General features: G+C 45.1%; 2 protein-coding genes across 3 annotated transcripts; one reads left to right on the top strand and one right to left on the bottom strand.

Moving 5' to 3' along the window:
- Positions 1 to 433: 433 nt before the first annotated feature.
- On the bottom strand, positions 434 to 6,470 carry fam168b (family with sequence similarity 168 member B). Of its 2 annotated transcripts, none has more exons than XM_060045052.1 (7): positions 6,337 to 6,470; positions 4,399 to 4,490; positions 4,163 to 4,237; positions 2,576 to 2,706; positions 1,894 to 2,095; positions 1,571 to 1,686; positions 434 to 1,337 (listed from the first exon to the last, which is right to left on the bottom strand). In XM_060045052.1, exons 2-6 carry the CDS (start codon positions 4,466 to 4,468, stop codon positions 1,583 to 1,585), a joined length of 582 nt encoding a protein of 193 aa, XP_059901035.1. In that variant the 5' UTR covers positions 4,469 to 4,490; positions 6,337 to 6,470; the 3' UTR covers positions 434 to 1,337; positions 1,571 to 1,582. The 2 variants fall into 2 exon arrangements, with proteins under 2 accessions (XP_059901035.1, XP_059901034.1); XM_060045051.1 differs by having other exon boundaries at positions 6,306 to 6,464.
- Positions 6,471 to 6,835: 365 nt separating this feature from the next.
- On the top strand, positions 6,836 to 10,111 carry fbxo45 (F-box protein 45). Its single transcript, XM_060045077.1, has 3 exons — positions 6,836 to 7,343; positions 8,003 to 8,359; positions 8,954 to 10,111. Exons 1-3 carry the CDS (start codon positions 6,981 to 6,983, stop codon positions 9,137 to 9,139), a joined length of 906 nt encoding a protein of 301 aa, XP_059901060.1. The 5' UTR covers positions 6,836 to 6,980; the 3' UTR covers positions 9,140 to 10,111.
- Positions 10,112 to 16,502: the final 6,391 nt, after the last annotated feature.

Consider the following 16,502-nt stretch of genomic DNA (forward strand, 5'->3'; position numbering starts at 1 on the left):
CCGCAAGTCTTGCTTCGAATTGGTTGATTTTGAAATACACAGAGTGATGGGTAATGGTCCGTTTATAGGTCCCCCTGTAGTCTGGCGTGTTTGCATGGGCTGTCGACTGATGTCGTCGTACACAGCGATTTCGACTTGATACAATCCGTGTTCAGGCCCACCGGGAATGATGCCCAGATGTGACGCATTCATTCACGTGTTTTTTTTTTTCCAGGCACTGGTGTATATCTTTGTTGTGTGTAGAGGGGCGATGGGGGGGGGCAGAGTCAGTGTTTCGGCTAAGTAGGCTACGCTGCACCCAAACGGTGCTTGCACCTAGTTCTGTGCTTTGCACACTGCGGCGATCGAACTGATGCCCAATACGACCAGCCTGGCAAACCTGACATTATTATAATTCATCCATGTATACCAATAACCGCTTCAACAAATAACAAATGGTTGAACAGTTTAATATAATTATTGGTAAGTGTAATTTTTATTCTATTTTTGGTCTTTACAATACAAAACAAGAACCAAAATAACAACATACATAACAACTGAACTCAGGTGACTGAGGCAACATTGAAGATCCACAATACAAATATAAATAATCAAAACAAATCAAAAAAAAAAAAAAAGTCAGATAAGGTTTCAGAATGGGCATTAACAAGAGCAGGCACAAACTCAAACTTCCATCATTCCTAAAATAGTAAAATAAATATATAAGATGCGACAAAATGCATAATATGGCATCCTGCAGGGAGGATCCACACACCTGGCATCACTAAGAGTGACAGCGAGGACTCTTTTCTCCAGACACATTATCGCACTAAATGAGCAAATCACTCTTCCTTGTCTCACGTTCGCATTTGACCCTTGGCATTTCTGTGACTTATTGTATTACTTAGTTCCTTTGGATTTAGGCCTTTTGTTGCTTTTGCATCTGCCACAGAAGGGAAGTTGAACAAGCATTAACTGCATATACCTATACACACACACACACATGCATCCAACATGGTAAAGGGTATATGAATCTGAAAACCGAAATAATATTAATCCAAGCGCTCTTTTTTTATTTAAAAGATCCACTTAGAAAACCTCCAATAAAAACAGTAGGTCAGTGAGCATGGAGATCTGGGATGATATGCAGCAGGTTATATAGTGCCATAAGATTAGCAGCCATCTCTCCGCCTGCTACGGCCGTGGGCCTCTTCATCAGCCCGGTTAGAGGGCACATGACTGTGATTCTGGCTCACATTATGCTGGTAGAAAATCAACTGGTATAGGACACTGGAACTTCAGGTCTTTACCCCCCCAAAAAAAAAAAGTGTGTGAATACATATCTACGATTCTGTGACCTGGGGAGAGAAGAAAATATGCAGCATGAATAGAGATTTGGAATGCAATATCATGGAGGAAAAAATGGCAGCTGGCGGCCAGCAGAATGGACTGCTGGTCATTCACCACTGGGTTGGCATGCAACTAGCTGACCAACGCTACTGTCCATGCACCACTGTGGTGGCACGTAAGTGAAGGTGATTCACTAATGATTATTCACCACTGGTGTGCGACGATAGTGAAGCGGACTTACTCTACTGTTCATTCACCACTGTTGTGGCACGTAACTGTAGGTGGGAGTGCCCGGTGGGCGGTAGGTGACCTGGTGGGGCTGGACCCCAGCTGGAGAATGGGTGGTCAACAAAGTTCCTGCGAATCAGAGCACACATTCAAAGTCTTCCATTCGCAGATGAAAGATTGGCATTCAGAATAGGGCTGCGCTGGGCTGGTTAAACTTGACTTCATAATGCCAATAAACAGAACAAATTAAATGATACAAACTGTTTATTCTTAAAACACGACCATTGCTAATGAGGCCGGGTAGCAGAAAATAAGCTACAAGTCACGTATGCTCACCGGCTGACATGGCCATGGTAGTCCCGGCCATCATCCCCATGGCAACGCCACCATTATGGCGGGGCTGGGGGATTTGAGGGGCATACATGGTAGCCGGCATGCCATTGGGTTGTACCACTGTCGTGTGATGGATGACATGTGGTTGCGGGGCATAGAACGGCTGTGTGTAATAAGCGCCTTGCTGTTGTGATGGCATCAGCGCCTGGTTCAAAAGGCAGAAGAAAACAAACAATTTATAGGAACAAATAATCCTAATAGAATTTAACTAAATGTATGTGGAAGGGTTTGTCTGTGAAACCTATCTAACAGGGTGTCATTACCCCAAATGAACACTAGAGGGCGATCTATCAACAGAAAAAAGAATAGATGGGGTCAACATTTGATAGTAGCAGACGATGATCTTAGTCATTAGTCAATTGTAAAATAATAATAAAGGCTAAAACTGAGGATATACTTATGTACTTAATATAATTAGTTACAGGCTATATAAGCGGTTGGATTGCCCCGTTGATAGAGCCACCTGGAGAACGCATTAGGCTATACAAAGGAGGGGAAACACTGCACAGCACGGTAACATGGGCTCGGGTGGCCCATGTTAATTTAATTTGAATACTAGTCTCCATGGTACTACGGTCAATTCTTTGTTCATTGAAGAAGTAGTCCTCCCTCTGTCCGAACTGACCTGTGCATAGGGGTTCTGCTGGGGGTAGGTGTTCCTCATGGGGTAGACGGCTGCATGGTAGGGGTTGTGTGCCGTGGAGTAAGGGGGAACCGCGCCCGTGCTGGGAGACATTTTAAACGGTGCAGCGTAGCCTGACGGCGGAGGGAAGAAACGTCACAGGTTCAAACAAAAAAGGGCCCAAACTAAGTTAATGATGTCATTTAGAAATAAAAAAGGGTCATCATCCTGGTGAAGCCAGCCGCATGGTACATTCCCAGCGGCCCCTCTGATTATTGGAGGGAACGTTCCTAGATTCTAATCCTTTTCATGGTGCATTCAATCAACATGTCAACTGTGACCATCAGGAGACCATAACTTGCTCTCTTCTTCTAGTACGGTATAATAGCATGCGTTTATCAATCAATGTACATCCTCTTTGCGTCTGGAGCAAAGAGAGAAAACTGTGTTACATTTCGGCCAAGGAGCGTTTGTGGATGGTTATGGAGACTTGATATCTCCAAGTAGATGTCCTCTCCTCTTGTACGTGTCTCAAGTCGCCCTACCAGGTCCTCATTACATAACTTATTCTTTGTTGTAGATAATAGCATTCACCAAAAGCTGAGTATTGTCCGATACCTCTGTAGAGTAAACAATAGCTAAGTCTATAGCATGGTTCACTACTATGAATAGCTGCTTTCCAGCTGTGCTAAATTAATCTTTATTTTGGAGTCTTGGCACCTTTCTGTGACCCATCGTGCACAGTATACGAGTCAGCGTTTCCATTATAAATCAGTTATACCTTAAATAACATTATTTGAATAATAACGACAGTCGAAAGTAGTGGCTATACTCTAGGTAAAGCTTGTAACACAATACTAATATATGTATTTTGCTACTGTATCCGCTGTCAAATATTACTGTCTTTTTTTATGCTGTTGAATATGACAAATATTTCCCCAAAACTCCTTAAAAGAAAATGTAATTTTATGAGAACAATGCTGATAATGTAATAATGATGTTAATGAATGAGAGAGGGTTCTAGATGACCGATCGTATCTGGCTGTAAAGGTCATATGTTGTACATGCCCTGAGCTCTTAAGTAGGTCCAATTGCACTTAACATGTGTGCATTCTTCAGAATAACACTTCACTTTGCCACGTTTTATTAATGGCACAGCTTTGACAAGTGAGACTTAATAGTTTGGCACGGTCTGTGGTAGGTATGAAATGTGTACAAGCCTGCTCATTCGTTTTTAAATGCTTGATTTTCAACTGATTACTCTTCTCCTTTTGTCTGACTACTTTTTTTTTTATGCCTCCCTGCCAATTTTTTCAGAATTGATTGAGAAGAAACATGTGAAACAATTTGTCTGTGGATTTTCTCCACTGAACCAGCACTGGACAATTGTGTCTATTAAAATAAAATACAAAAATAAAATTCCTCACATATGTATCGTGATTTACCTCTGACATAAGACGCAGGATGCAGTATTTAATTGCATCATTCTGCATACTGGCACTCTGTGAGAAATCAGTTTGGTGACAACCATATACACTATGTGGTGGGCAGGGCCTTGCAAGCTGAGAAGTGACCTTCCCTCGTCCTTACCTGGGTGAAAGGCTGGGTTGGCCCCTGGATACAAACCGGGAGTGTATGCTGGGGCATATCCAACAGGAAACCCAGCTTCCATGATTAGAACAGAGAAAAAAAAAAAGAGAGAAATGACAGATTAATGAGAATAACCACTGCAATCAACTGCAGGAAATCTGTGGAGAAACCACACAGCTTTTTCTATGTACCACAATAAACGTGTGTAGACAGTCACACAACAAAGAGTATCTTACCTGGGTAGGCAATACCCTTTTGGTTGGCATAGGGGACCCCTGGTTGTGCAGGGTTGTAAACAGGGTTCATTATTTTGGCTGAAAGACAAGCCCTGCGAAGGAAAATAACAAAGTCAGAACTTTGGCTTTGACTCCCTGAAGTATGAACTGTGACATGCTGCCTGCCGCCGGTTGCCGCGAGGCACCACCGCCGCGAAGCACCACTGACCGGCAGCGGGCAGTGGGCAGTAGGCAGCGCACGGTTCAGTCTACTTCAGATTGATGTGGAAGTGGAAGAACCAGAGACGTCGGAGAACCCAACAAAGTCGTTTGTGATTCATAATATCGTCTGGAGGCGCACACAGCTTATAATATGATAATGATAATATGTATTATATGATATAGATATCTATGTATTATATGATATTATTTATATATATAGAGCTCCAGGACTTTAACGCAAGTGTTGTACACGCTGTTGGTGTTATGGCGCATAACACTTCAGACTCTCGTCTCTGGTATTTCCACAACGAGACTCGTAGTGGGGGTTATCTCAGCCATGGTTGAGAATGAATTGGGGGAAAGGAACCTTGGATTTGACTCCCTGAAGTACAAGAACCACGACATGGAGGAGAAAGGGATGTTGGCCTCGAAAGTCTCCCGCTTGAGCCCCGCTTCCCGCCTCAGCGCTGCAGGAGGCGGTGGCGCCTAAGTGCTGACCGCTGCCGAGGCGGTGGTCTCTCGGCAGCGAGGCTCCGGCGGGAGACAACCTCGGTCAACAATCCCTTTCTCCTCCATGTCGTGGTTCAGTCTACTTCAGGTTGATGTGGACGTGGAAGAACCAGAGACGTCGGAGAACCCTACGCAGTCGTTTGAGATTCATAATATCATCTGGAGGCTCACACAGCTTTTGGCCCTGATAATATATATTATATGATATAGATATCCATGTAAAATATGATATTATTTAGATATAGAGCTCTAGGACTCCCGTGCGTTCTAGAATATTAACAGAACACGGCGAAAGGCTGTGTGCGCCTCGCCATACACCACTGTAAACAGAGCGCTTGGTACCGTGGCCGAAAGCTGCTCAGGGCCACACCCCCATCCTCCTCCTTGACTCGCATCTCTACTCCTCATTTGCATTAAAGCTACAGACACCTAAACGGCGTATTTGGAGAAAGCTCAATGTGCAACTGGCTCGTAGTGGCTGTAAATCTGCACCACGGCTGAATTTCGGGAACGACTTCAAATACTGCGTTTGGGGCCTACTAATATCTATAATAAAGCATCCATAAAGTAGCATGCCATGGGACCTTTAAATCAATAGGTGACAGAGATGATAATGTGTATAATCAGGAAAAGACTAAATGTAATGGATGCATCAATGTGTTATGAACGCAAAAAAATTGTTTCGTTTCTACGTCAAACCCAAGAATAGTTCTACACAAAAGAATCATTGCTTCTAATTTGAAAGAGGGACATATTCAAGAGAGAATCGAATAAATAAGTCCAATAAATATCGACATATTGAAGGGGTGGATGCCATACAATTTTAGGTCAAGATCAGTTTCATGACAATCCTATTTTGTATGACCTGAATGGACTGGAAATACTAAGTGTACACGCACACACACAATAATTGACGCATCACAGTTAACAAGCTACTAGCTAGCTAACAAAGGTTTTGGACGGTTAGGTCAGTCCGTTGTTTACGCAAGCCAAATTAGCATATATGGCACGTTATGATGTATAAAAATGTGTACATTTGAACCGATTGTAGGACTACACTTGGTTGTGACCAGATATATGGGGCCAGCGTCGGGCCGCGGAGTGTGGCAAAACATTCACCTGACCGTGTGTCACCCCATCAATTCATTATGTTGTGGCATACAATAACATAAAATAGATTAATACATCTTAATTACCTAAATATGATTATAATCCAGTTGAACGTGCCTTAAGGTGTGCTGCTTTGGCTGTGCCTGTGTCTGCTTGTCAACCTCTTGATCTTGATCCTGATGTTTTGGTTCCAGAGCTCGCTCAACTCTTTTGAGCAATGCGCGTCACTTCCGACGGTTTGGTCACGTGACGACAGAAACGCGTCATTGTCTTCTGATTATTTCGTTTTGCTATATAATTAAATTCACTTTTAAATCAAACATTTATAATTCTATAAATATAATTTTTTTTACAGCTATCAAGATCGTAAACTAGACCTCAACTGAACAATTTGGATTTACGGAGATTAATTGTAAACTGTATATTCCTGGCAGCTGAAAGGCTGTTTTAAACAAAGCGATACCTTAAAAAAAATAAAAAACATCTTTAACAATCTACTCTAACTTGCAGATTGTTTTCAAAACGCCTTTAAAACGTATTTAAAAAATGACAAAGCTTGATACGTGTTGAGGAGCGTTTTCTTCTTATTTTTTCAACTCCCATCTTTCCTCTTCCAGGACCTTGATGCATCGCTTCCTTTCAGCCATTAAATTGGGCAGGGTCCAGATTGTTGTGTTTTTACCGCAACCTATGCGCAATTTTGCCACACAATGACCAAATTCTGGCACTTTATACATGTTTGTAATTTTCATATGGCATAGATGAGTATAGCGTATCGGCATATATCGTCATTAAGTCAAATAATGTCGGGAGCGGCCGCTGTAGGTGCGTCCTCTTGCATAGGCGCAGCTGCGGCAGCTAGCTGTAGCTCCGCCGGCTCTTCCTATGTTACAGTGGGTGGATGTACCGGGGTGGCTGGCAGGTTGCCTGGCCGGGTTCTTGAACATATCTTTTCATATTTGGACTTGCCTGATTTAATGCAATGCTCGTTAGTGTGTTGGCACTGGAATACCACTCTCGCCGACGAAAACAGCGAAGTGTGGCGCAGTCTTTGCGCTCGCTCTTTGAGTGAAGAGGCGCTTCGATCTGACATTCTGTGCAACCTGCCTACGTACAAGGGGAAGGTATGTTTACCAACCGAGCATCATTCATCTGCTAGACACAGGAATAGTTTGATTACCTCGGATAGCGCCTGCACGACTTTCTAATAAGGATGTGTGTTTCAACTGTCTAGCAAAGATTGTAAACAGATTTAGCACCACCAAATATTGTACATCTCTGTAAGAATGCTGGATGGAAGATTAATCTTGACATCAATAGCGATGGATCAATATATATGTTGGGCTTCTGCCGTGTTTCCTCTTCTAACTTTCCCTTTGTACTTTTGTACCTGACACTGTGCATGTACGTAACTCGCATAGCTTGTTATTATCAGGGATGGATGGCTGGCTCCGTCTTGCGTCCAATTGATTCCCGAGCTCCTTGCTTTGCTCACAGAGATGACCCAGAACCAGAGAACTCTGCCATATTAGACAATAACTTCAATATACTCTTTTGACTAATGTTATGACAAAGTCAATAAACATGATATATTTGCCCTAAAGGGGCTGGCATACTTGTATAACTTGTATAACATATGAATAGAACTGAAGAGCAAAGAAGAGGGCATAGCATAATCGACTCCTTTTTCTTTTAGATTACATCTTTCCAATATAAACATTTATCATGTGTTGCAACTAGTGTCATTCTCAAACCATTGCTTTGTGTCTCTGGAAATCTCCAGCTCAAGTCCTACCAACATGCTCTTAGCACCCACGACTGCTCCCGCAACGTTTACGTCAAGAAGAATGGCTTCACCCTCCACCGGAACCCCATCGCCCAGAGCACCGACGGCGCCCGTGGCAAGATTGGCTTCTCCGAGGGGCGTCACGCCTGGGAGATCTGGTGGGAGGGGCCCCTGGGAACCGTGGCGGTGATCGGACTGGCCACGAAGAGGGCGAACATGCAATGCCAGGGCTACGTGGCTCTGCTGGGCAGTGACGACCAAAGCTGGGGCTGGAACCTCGTGGACAACAACCTGCTACACAACGGTCAAGTCAACGGCAACTTCCCTCAGTGCAACAACGCACCAAAGTACCAGGTAGCTCACTAGCTGCAGATCACACAGTCACACCTCGAACACAGTACTGTACTATTGTTCGTTGTGTGCGTACTTCTTTGTCCATGGGGTTATTAGCAGGCTACACTGTGTCAGACTGCTATAAGGTCACAATGCTTACGTAGCTGCCGCGGCTATTGCCATCCCGCTTAAACTCCGCCCTACCATAAGGGTACTGTCGGCGGTGGAAACGCGAGCCGTAACTGAGCTTGCCTATACCGCAACCTCACTACTGGGCTGAGGCGGGCTGGGTCCGAAGCGTACCTGCCGGTCGAAAAGCGACATAAGGTCCCTCCTGTCTGTGTAGAGGCTTCCTCTAAGGTGGCTCCTGTCTGTATAGCCGGCCTCTAAGGGGCCTCCTGTCTCTGAATAGCCGGCCTCTAAGGGGCCTCCTGTCTGTGTATAGTCGGCCTCTAAGGGGCCTCCTGTCTGTGTATAGCCGGCCTCTAAGGGGCATGCTCTCTGTGTATAGCCTACCTCTAAGGAGCCTCCTGTCTGTGTATAGCCGGCCTCTAAGGGGCATGCTCTCTGTATATAGCCTGCCTCTGAGGTTCCTCCTGTCTTGTGTGCCAAAAGATCGGCGAGAGGATACGGGTGATCCTGGACATGGACGACAAGACGCTGGCCTTCGAAAGGGGCTTTGAGTTCCTGGGCGTGGCGTTCCGTGGACTGCCCAAAGCCTGCCTGTTCCCAGCCGTGTCGGCCGTGTACGGCAACACAGAGGTCACCATGGTGTACCTGGGCAAGCCCCTGGACGGCTAGGGCCGGTCTGCGTCGCCAAAGCCTTTGGGTGGTATTGGGGGATGGACCTTTCCCGGGACCTTGTTTTTAGGTTTGTGTGTGACCTTGGGGCCAGTGTACTCAGAGCTGCACCTCGCTGAAGTGGGTCGGTCTGGGCTGAAGGGGGACCTGGATCCGGTTGGGGGGGGGGGTGGGAGGGCTTCTTTGCGGTTCCGTTGTATCTATTCCAGACTCGGTGGGATCCGGGGGAGTGGTCGTGTCATATAAGGTATGTCCATTGGTCATGTGATGCTGGACTCGTTCCATTCGGTGGAAACTGCTCACGCTTACATGAATTTAGGTTTTTAGGCTCACCACGCCTGACCTTTTACTGGAGCATTTTATGTCTCTTAAGCAGGGCCAAAGCAATCATGAACTGTGGCCAATACTTTTATCCCATGTGTGTCATTTAAAAAGGCTAGCCAATGTATTAGTGAGTGTAAGCCAGTTATCAGGGTTAACGTGGTCCTCCATTGACTGGATCATTGTGCTTGACCATGCCGAACCCAGTGTGACCTGATGTTCTCATATATTTACATCTATCTAGATCTAGATAAAGATAGGTGTGTAGATATATATCTATGTACAGATCAATATATATTTATCTAGGGATATGCATCTATCTCTCTATATCTATATGTCTCCAAATGCAGAGTTTGTACAGGCAAACATCAGAGGTAGTTTTACAAAAGCATGCATTCATTTCTGCCTCTTGTTTGCAGTGACTCCCTTGTAAAAACACCCAGAGCACTTGAGCAGAAATGGAACCAAGAAGCCTATTTAACCATGTAATGTTACTGTGTATCACTTTTTTTTATTGTTCTGTTGTCATATTAAGCATTATTTATTTCTTATTTTATCCATGGTACTCTTGATGGGGTCATGTGACCTGAAAGTAAAAGTCTATTTGTTGCCAATCCCAATTATCAGAATAAAGATAGCGTAATGCCTGTGCGTTTGACCATGTTTGACCCTGGACAGGCCTACATGCTAGTCTTGTGAAGGCTAACAATTAGTGAATGGTACCGCTGTGGTTTAAATTGAATTCAAAACGTCTTGCTTAATTCCCAAGCAGCACAAATACAGTTGGTTCCAGTCCAGTCTAATATCTCAAGGTAAAACCGTAGGTGGGCTCCCGAGATTTAGGCTGGCTTCTCGAGACTAATGGTAACCAGTATGTAGCCAGTATGTGTGAGTGATGAGAGAGACCATCCCAGCCAGAGTTATGATTGGGGGCCAATTATGGAAAGATGTAATGGAGGCCTGCCATGAAATGCACCTGACTTGAACATGTTTGTCAGTGATGACTGGTTACAGTCTAAATGTATCCAGTATGGGTCCACGTGATTGGTTAGACCAGAGCATCTTTGGTCTGATTGAGTCAGAGACACCAGAACACTGTCATGCACACATAATAATATATATAATAATTAATAATCTTCATATTTACTGTCATTGTCATACATATCATTGTATAAAATAACTAATAAAGAGGGGGAAACTGGATGAGCGAATGGTTGTCTCCAGTCGCTCATGACCCATTGGGAGATTTTCACTCGACTTTTTGCTATTCAACTCGAGATGTGTAAGAGATTTTTCAATGATTTCGACAACCCTTTGATCTTTTGGGACTAGCTCACCCATAGGAAAGGTCCATTTAAAACACCTGCACAGTCTTAATTGGATTGGGAGACTTTTAAAAGCTCACAGCTCATCGTGTAAGCCGAGGAGGACAGCTAAACTTTGACTAGTTGCCTACAGTTGAATAGATTTACTGCAATCCACCATCCCCCAATCCAACTTTGTGTATTACCATTTCATGAAATAAATGGTTGAATCTATGACATGATTTAGTTTCCCGCTATCAGTTTATGCAGAATTACATTTTAACCCAACTTGTCGGACAGCGGTAAACTATTGCAATTTATCATTGTTGCAATGTATCATAGACAACAACTGCAAGCAAGTGGGATTTTGTTTCATTTTGTATTGTTTTCAAGGTAATAGAAGATTAGAAAATATGGATGTGTAGTTAATGCACACATTCACACACCGACGGCGGAGTCAACCATGAGCAGTCAGGTCGAGGTGTCTTGCTCAAGGACACCTCAACACCCAGCTAGGAGGAGCCGGGGATCGAAACTAGCAACCTTCGGTCATTACCAGCCAACCCGCTCTACCTCCTCAGTTGCGCCAACACCAACTGAGAGACAGTTCCGACCCGCAGGTCGACACAACGCAGGTCCTTAGAGCCCGCAGGCCGAGGGGCAGATACGCAACAGGCATCTTAAGCAACAACGCTCCGGCTGGGATAATGTTGACCCCAAACTAGGGCCCGACCGATATTGATTTTTTAGTGCCGATGCCGATGCCGATTATTTTCAGAGAAAAATTACGATTACGATTTAATCGGCCGATTAAAAAAAAAAAAAAAAAAACATATAAAACGTAGTTTTTGATACCTTAAATATACTTTAAACACTTTTGACGAATATGTGAATTGAATGCAGAACCTTTGAGTGTTTTAGAATACATTTACAGTCAAAAATGAGTGTAATGTAAAATGTAAAATAAATAACTAACTAATAACTAAAATGTAAAATAAATAACCCAATGTGCTGCGCTCGTGAGCAGTGACTTACACGTGCGTGCTGAGCATTATGGTCTCACCGTTAGTCTACAGTATAACAAATTAACATGGCCTGGGACCTAAAGAAAAACAGGCACAACATGCTCAAACAACGCGTCTTGTGTACATTGGTGAGGTGAGCGCGCAGCTGCCTGAGCGAGCGTGCTTTCATGTTGTATGGTAAAATTCAATCTCCTCTTTTTTACTCCAGCTAAAGTTGTTAGTTAGCAAGGCGAGTAGGAGCGCAATCTGCAGGATACTAATCGCAATAACATTTATAAAAAAATAAATAATATATATATATAATCGGTTGTAATCGGCGTCTTTTTGGCCGATGCCGATTATTTTCAAAAAGGCTATAATCGGCCGATTAAATCGGCAGGCCGATAAATCGGTCGGGCCCTACCCCAAACTGTTATAAAACCCTTGTGTGTGACGGACACATTCAACATAACTTTGAAATTGCACTCTATAAACATGATGCAACATCTTGGTTCACACCAACACACACATAAACACACAGTCACTCTGCCACACACTGCCACACACGCATCAAACAACTCCTCCCAGCCCACCCACTCTGCAGCTCCTCAACTACCCCAAGGGGGTCAGGGGAAAAGGCACATGCCATCAAAGGGCAGTTAGAGAAACAGTGTGACAATAGATTCGTCCCATCACTCCCTTGATCCTGCAAACCAACAACACGGGACAAAGACGCAAGCATATCTCCTGACCCCTCGACCTACAGTCGTGACTCTTCGTAGACATGTGTCTCTCCTCAATCAAACTATATAGCGCCTTTCGTGCAAATTGCAATACAAGGTGCTAAACAATACAATGAAAAAAATATAGATACAGAATAGGAGAAAGCCGAATTAAATAGGTATGTCTTAAGGTTTCTTTAAATGTGGTCACAGATTGTGATGTTCTGAGCTCCTCTGGCAGGCTGTTCAATCCAAACTATCAGCATCAGGGAGCGCTTGTTGACCATCTTTGCTACGGTTCTTATTTTTGATAAAGTTGTAAAGATTAAGTCCAAATGTCCTAATTGAGAGAACAACACCTATGGCCGCCCAGGTTCCATTCCCGAGGTCCTCTTCACGATGGCCTGAACCAGAGGATATAGGATTGTTATTCTCAGTACCATTACCACATTCACATGCTTCTGTGCTCAACAATCCCATCAAAACGGCTGACTGGAAACACTCACCAACCACTCGGCTGGTGCCTCTGACCGCAGGGTGGACGCCTTGCTGCCGGGCCAGACAGGTGTAGCTGCCTGGCTCGGTCACCTCCACCGTCTGACTGATGGAGTAGCGGCCGTCGCTGTCTGAGGAGGCGGCCGGCGGTGCTTCTTCTGCAGGGATCACAGTTCCGTTGGGGGTCTGCCACGCCAGACCGCTGGGTTGCGGCTGGCCTCCGCTGGAGAGGCAGGACAGCCGCACCGAGCCGGAGGACGGGGAAGCCCCTTCGACCTCCAGCCTCAACTGAGGCTCCACCACTGTGAGCCGGAGCAGGAGGGCGTTAAGTCGTTTACATTCAGGGCGTTTAGCAGACGCTTTTATCCAAAGCGACTTACAATAAGCACATTTGTCAGAAAAAGGAGAAACAACAATATATATCGCTGTCGGTAGAGTAAGGATGTTCATAGAACAAGTGCCAAGCACTAACAATCGCTAGGTTAACCCATTCCCCGTATACACCTAAGGTAGCTAGGGATAAGATGCTACACAATGCTAAGAGCTATTTTCAAAGTATAACATACAATAAGAGCACTTTACATTTGTAACATACTGACTAAACTAAGGGTAGAACTAAACTTATTGAGGTTCTGCCGTCTTTTGGCTTAGGTAAATACATTTTCTTAAGCCCAGTTTACTAGCCGACCCACCTGGACCCTGACCCAACACCTACCCCTCTGCCCAGGACCCTGACCCAACACCTACCCCTCTGCCCAGGACCCTGACCCAACACCTACCCCTCTGCCCAGGACCCTGACCCAACACCTACCCCTCTGCCCAGGACCCTGACCCAACACCTACCCCTCTGCCCAGGACCCTGACCCAACACCTACCCCTCTGCCCAGGACCCTGACCCAACACCTACCCCTCTGCCCAGGACCCTGACCCAACACCTACCCCTCTGCCCCGGCCCTGACCCAAAACCTACCCCTCTGCCCCGGCCTGGACCCACCTGGACCCTGACCCAACACCTACCCCTCTGCCCGGGCCTGGACCCACCTGGACCCTGACCCAACACCTACCCCTCTGCCCGGGCCTGGACCCACCTGGACCCTGACCCAACACCTACCCCTCTGCCCAGGCCCTGACCCAACACCTACCCCTCTGCCCGGGCCCTGACCCAACACCTACCCCTCTGCCCAGGCCCTGACCCAACACCTACCCCTCTGCCCAGGCCCTGACCCAACACCTACCCCTCTGCCCAGGACCCTGACCCAACACCTACCCCTCTGCCCAGGACCCTGACCCAACACCTACCCCTCTGCCCAGGACCCTGACCCAACACCTACCCCTCTGCCCAGGACCCTGACCCAACACCTACCCCTCTGCCCAGGACCCTGACCCAACACCTACCCCTCTGCCCGGACCCTGAACCAAGACCTTCCCCTCTGAAGCCCTCATCCTTGTGGTACAGAGGGGGGAGGGGGGGGAATCAGCAGAAATCTAACTCACCCGCCTTTCAGATTTTTGGGGGAGTGTGATCGGGGACACGCTCTAAAAAGATAAAAAGGTCAGTTTCCTTTTTATAATCTTTTTGAAAAAGATTCATCAAATTAAATTTAAGATGCTGCAGGTGAGTGCTAAGAGCGAGAGACTTTAACGAACCGGAACCATTCACTCACCTACAGTCAGCCGGATCCGTCTGTCTCGTAGGAAGTAGGATGATGCACTTATGCACGCCACTGTCTGCCTGGGTCACACTGGACAAGATCATAGAGGCTTTACTGGCCTGCAGCCCCCCTGGAAGAAGGCAAACCCTGCCCACGAACTGGGGGTCTTGTCCCTCCCGGCCTTGGTTGTTGTAATCCTTTCCCTTTTCATAGAAGAACACCTCCTGCTGCTCCTTCTTCCAGTCAAACACCTCATCTTTCAGGTTCACAGGGAAATCCAGACCACACGGTAAGATGGCATATTTCCCTTCTCTAGTGGAAACCTCGGTGACCACCTCAGTGATGCCAGCACCTGCTTGAAAACACAATTGATGCAAAGTGTCTTCTTAATACACCCCTGTATTTAGGCTCAGGGAACGCCATCTGGACACTGTTAGATTCAGCGGTCGTTTCTGAGGCCGGTGATAACATAAATAACACAGTTAATTTTCGTACCGTATTTTATCTGATTCTGATGCTACAAAAAGTACCAACAAAACCTGTGAGCATTCAGACCGTTATTAGTTGGACCTTCCCTCCACCTCCTGGGCGCGGGAAATAAATACAACTATGCAGGCCGACTTGTTGTCCTCTATCATGACCACATTATCTATCTATCTACAATTACAAACGGTACACTACCTTTAGTTTTTCCATTGGGCTTATAGGTTCAAATGTAAAAAAATTGAAAAAGGCCTATATATGATTCAGGGTTTTTAAAGTAGGGGAATCATTACCTAATCTATACGGCATTATGATATATCACCTTGGAATAATATGCCAATTCTACGTGTAACATCGACATCAAATATTGCGTATAAAACCAGCCATGGCTGTGGACAGGTTACTGCAAACCTGTCTGCAAACACAACTATACAATCATGTTACAATTGTCTTAATGCACAATCATGTCACCTCAGCAGCTTTTTTACGTCCAATCGAATTCTTCTCTGTCACTGATTGGTTTGCAACAAGATGCAACTCGGTCATAATCGCTGTTCCCATAGTTGGGATAGCTCACTTGATTTCTATAAGTTGTCTTCGGAGCGTCATGACCTGTTTTTCTCTTTGGTGCATTGTTTTATAAATTGTTTTAAAAATAATGGCACGTGTTTTCATTTGAATTGGCTTATAACAGCTACACATGTTTTGCTTATTCCGCAAGGTTAAATGAAATTGCAAGCACAAACAATTTTGATGTTTGCAGCACTATTTTTGGTTTTCATTTTCTACCATTTGCAATTCAAAGAGAGCTAATGAAGTCTGCCGGTAGATGAAATAACTTCAGACGAACCCTGTGTCATTGTGGGAGCTTCTGGGAAAGTTACTTTAGTTGATTATTCACTCATCAAACTGTCCATTGCAACCTTGTGGTTAGCAACGGCGGTGCTGATGTTTCCATCCAATGAGTTGTTGATATAAGTGAAAGCTTTAGTTTAACTTTTATATTCTCCGATGTGTGTTCCAGCTTTAAGGTTGCTGGTACAAACGTTGCTGGTATAAAAGTCTCAGATCACAAACGCTCGGTACAATCACAGTTTGTCGTATTCAATCCATTTACATTCTATCATTATATGTTGCACGTGATCTATTGTGTATTTGTTCTTTGGCTGTGTGCCAGCTGAAGAGAGCAGCTCCATGCTGGGCCAGAGCAGGTATCTCCACCGTTCCATATGGATGGCACCGGGGATTGTAAGTAGGCCTACAGGTTTTTCGGCTGCAGGTTTGTATGCTAAAGGTACACACCAAACCTCACACACACATACACAATATACAACCCTAACCCTAACCCCTGTTACTACACAAAGCTTCAAAGTCCAAATTCG

Source organism: Gadus macrocephalus, chromosome 23 (genome assembly GCF_031168955.1).
Source record: "Gadus macrocephalus chromosome 23, ASM3116895v1".
Lineage (NCBI taxonomy): Eukaryota > Metazoa > Chordata > Actinopteri > Gadiformes > Gadidae > Gadus > Gadus macrocephalus.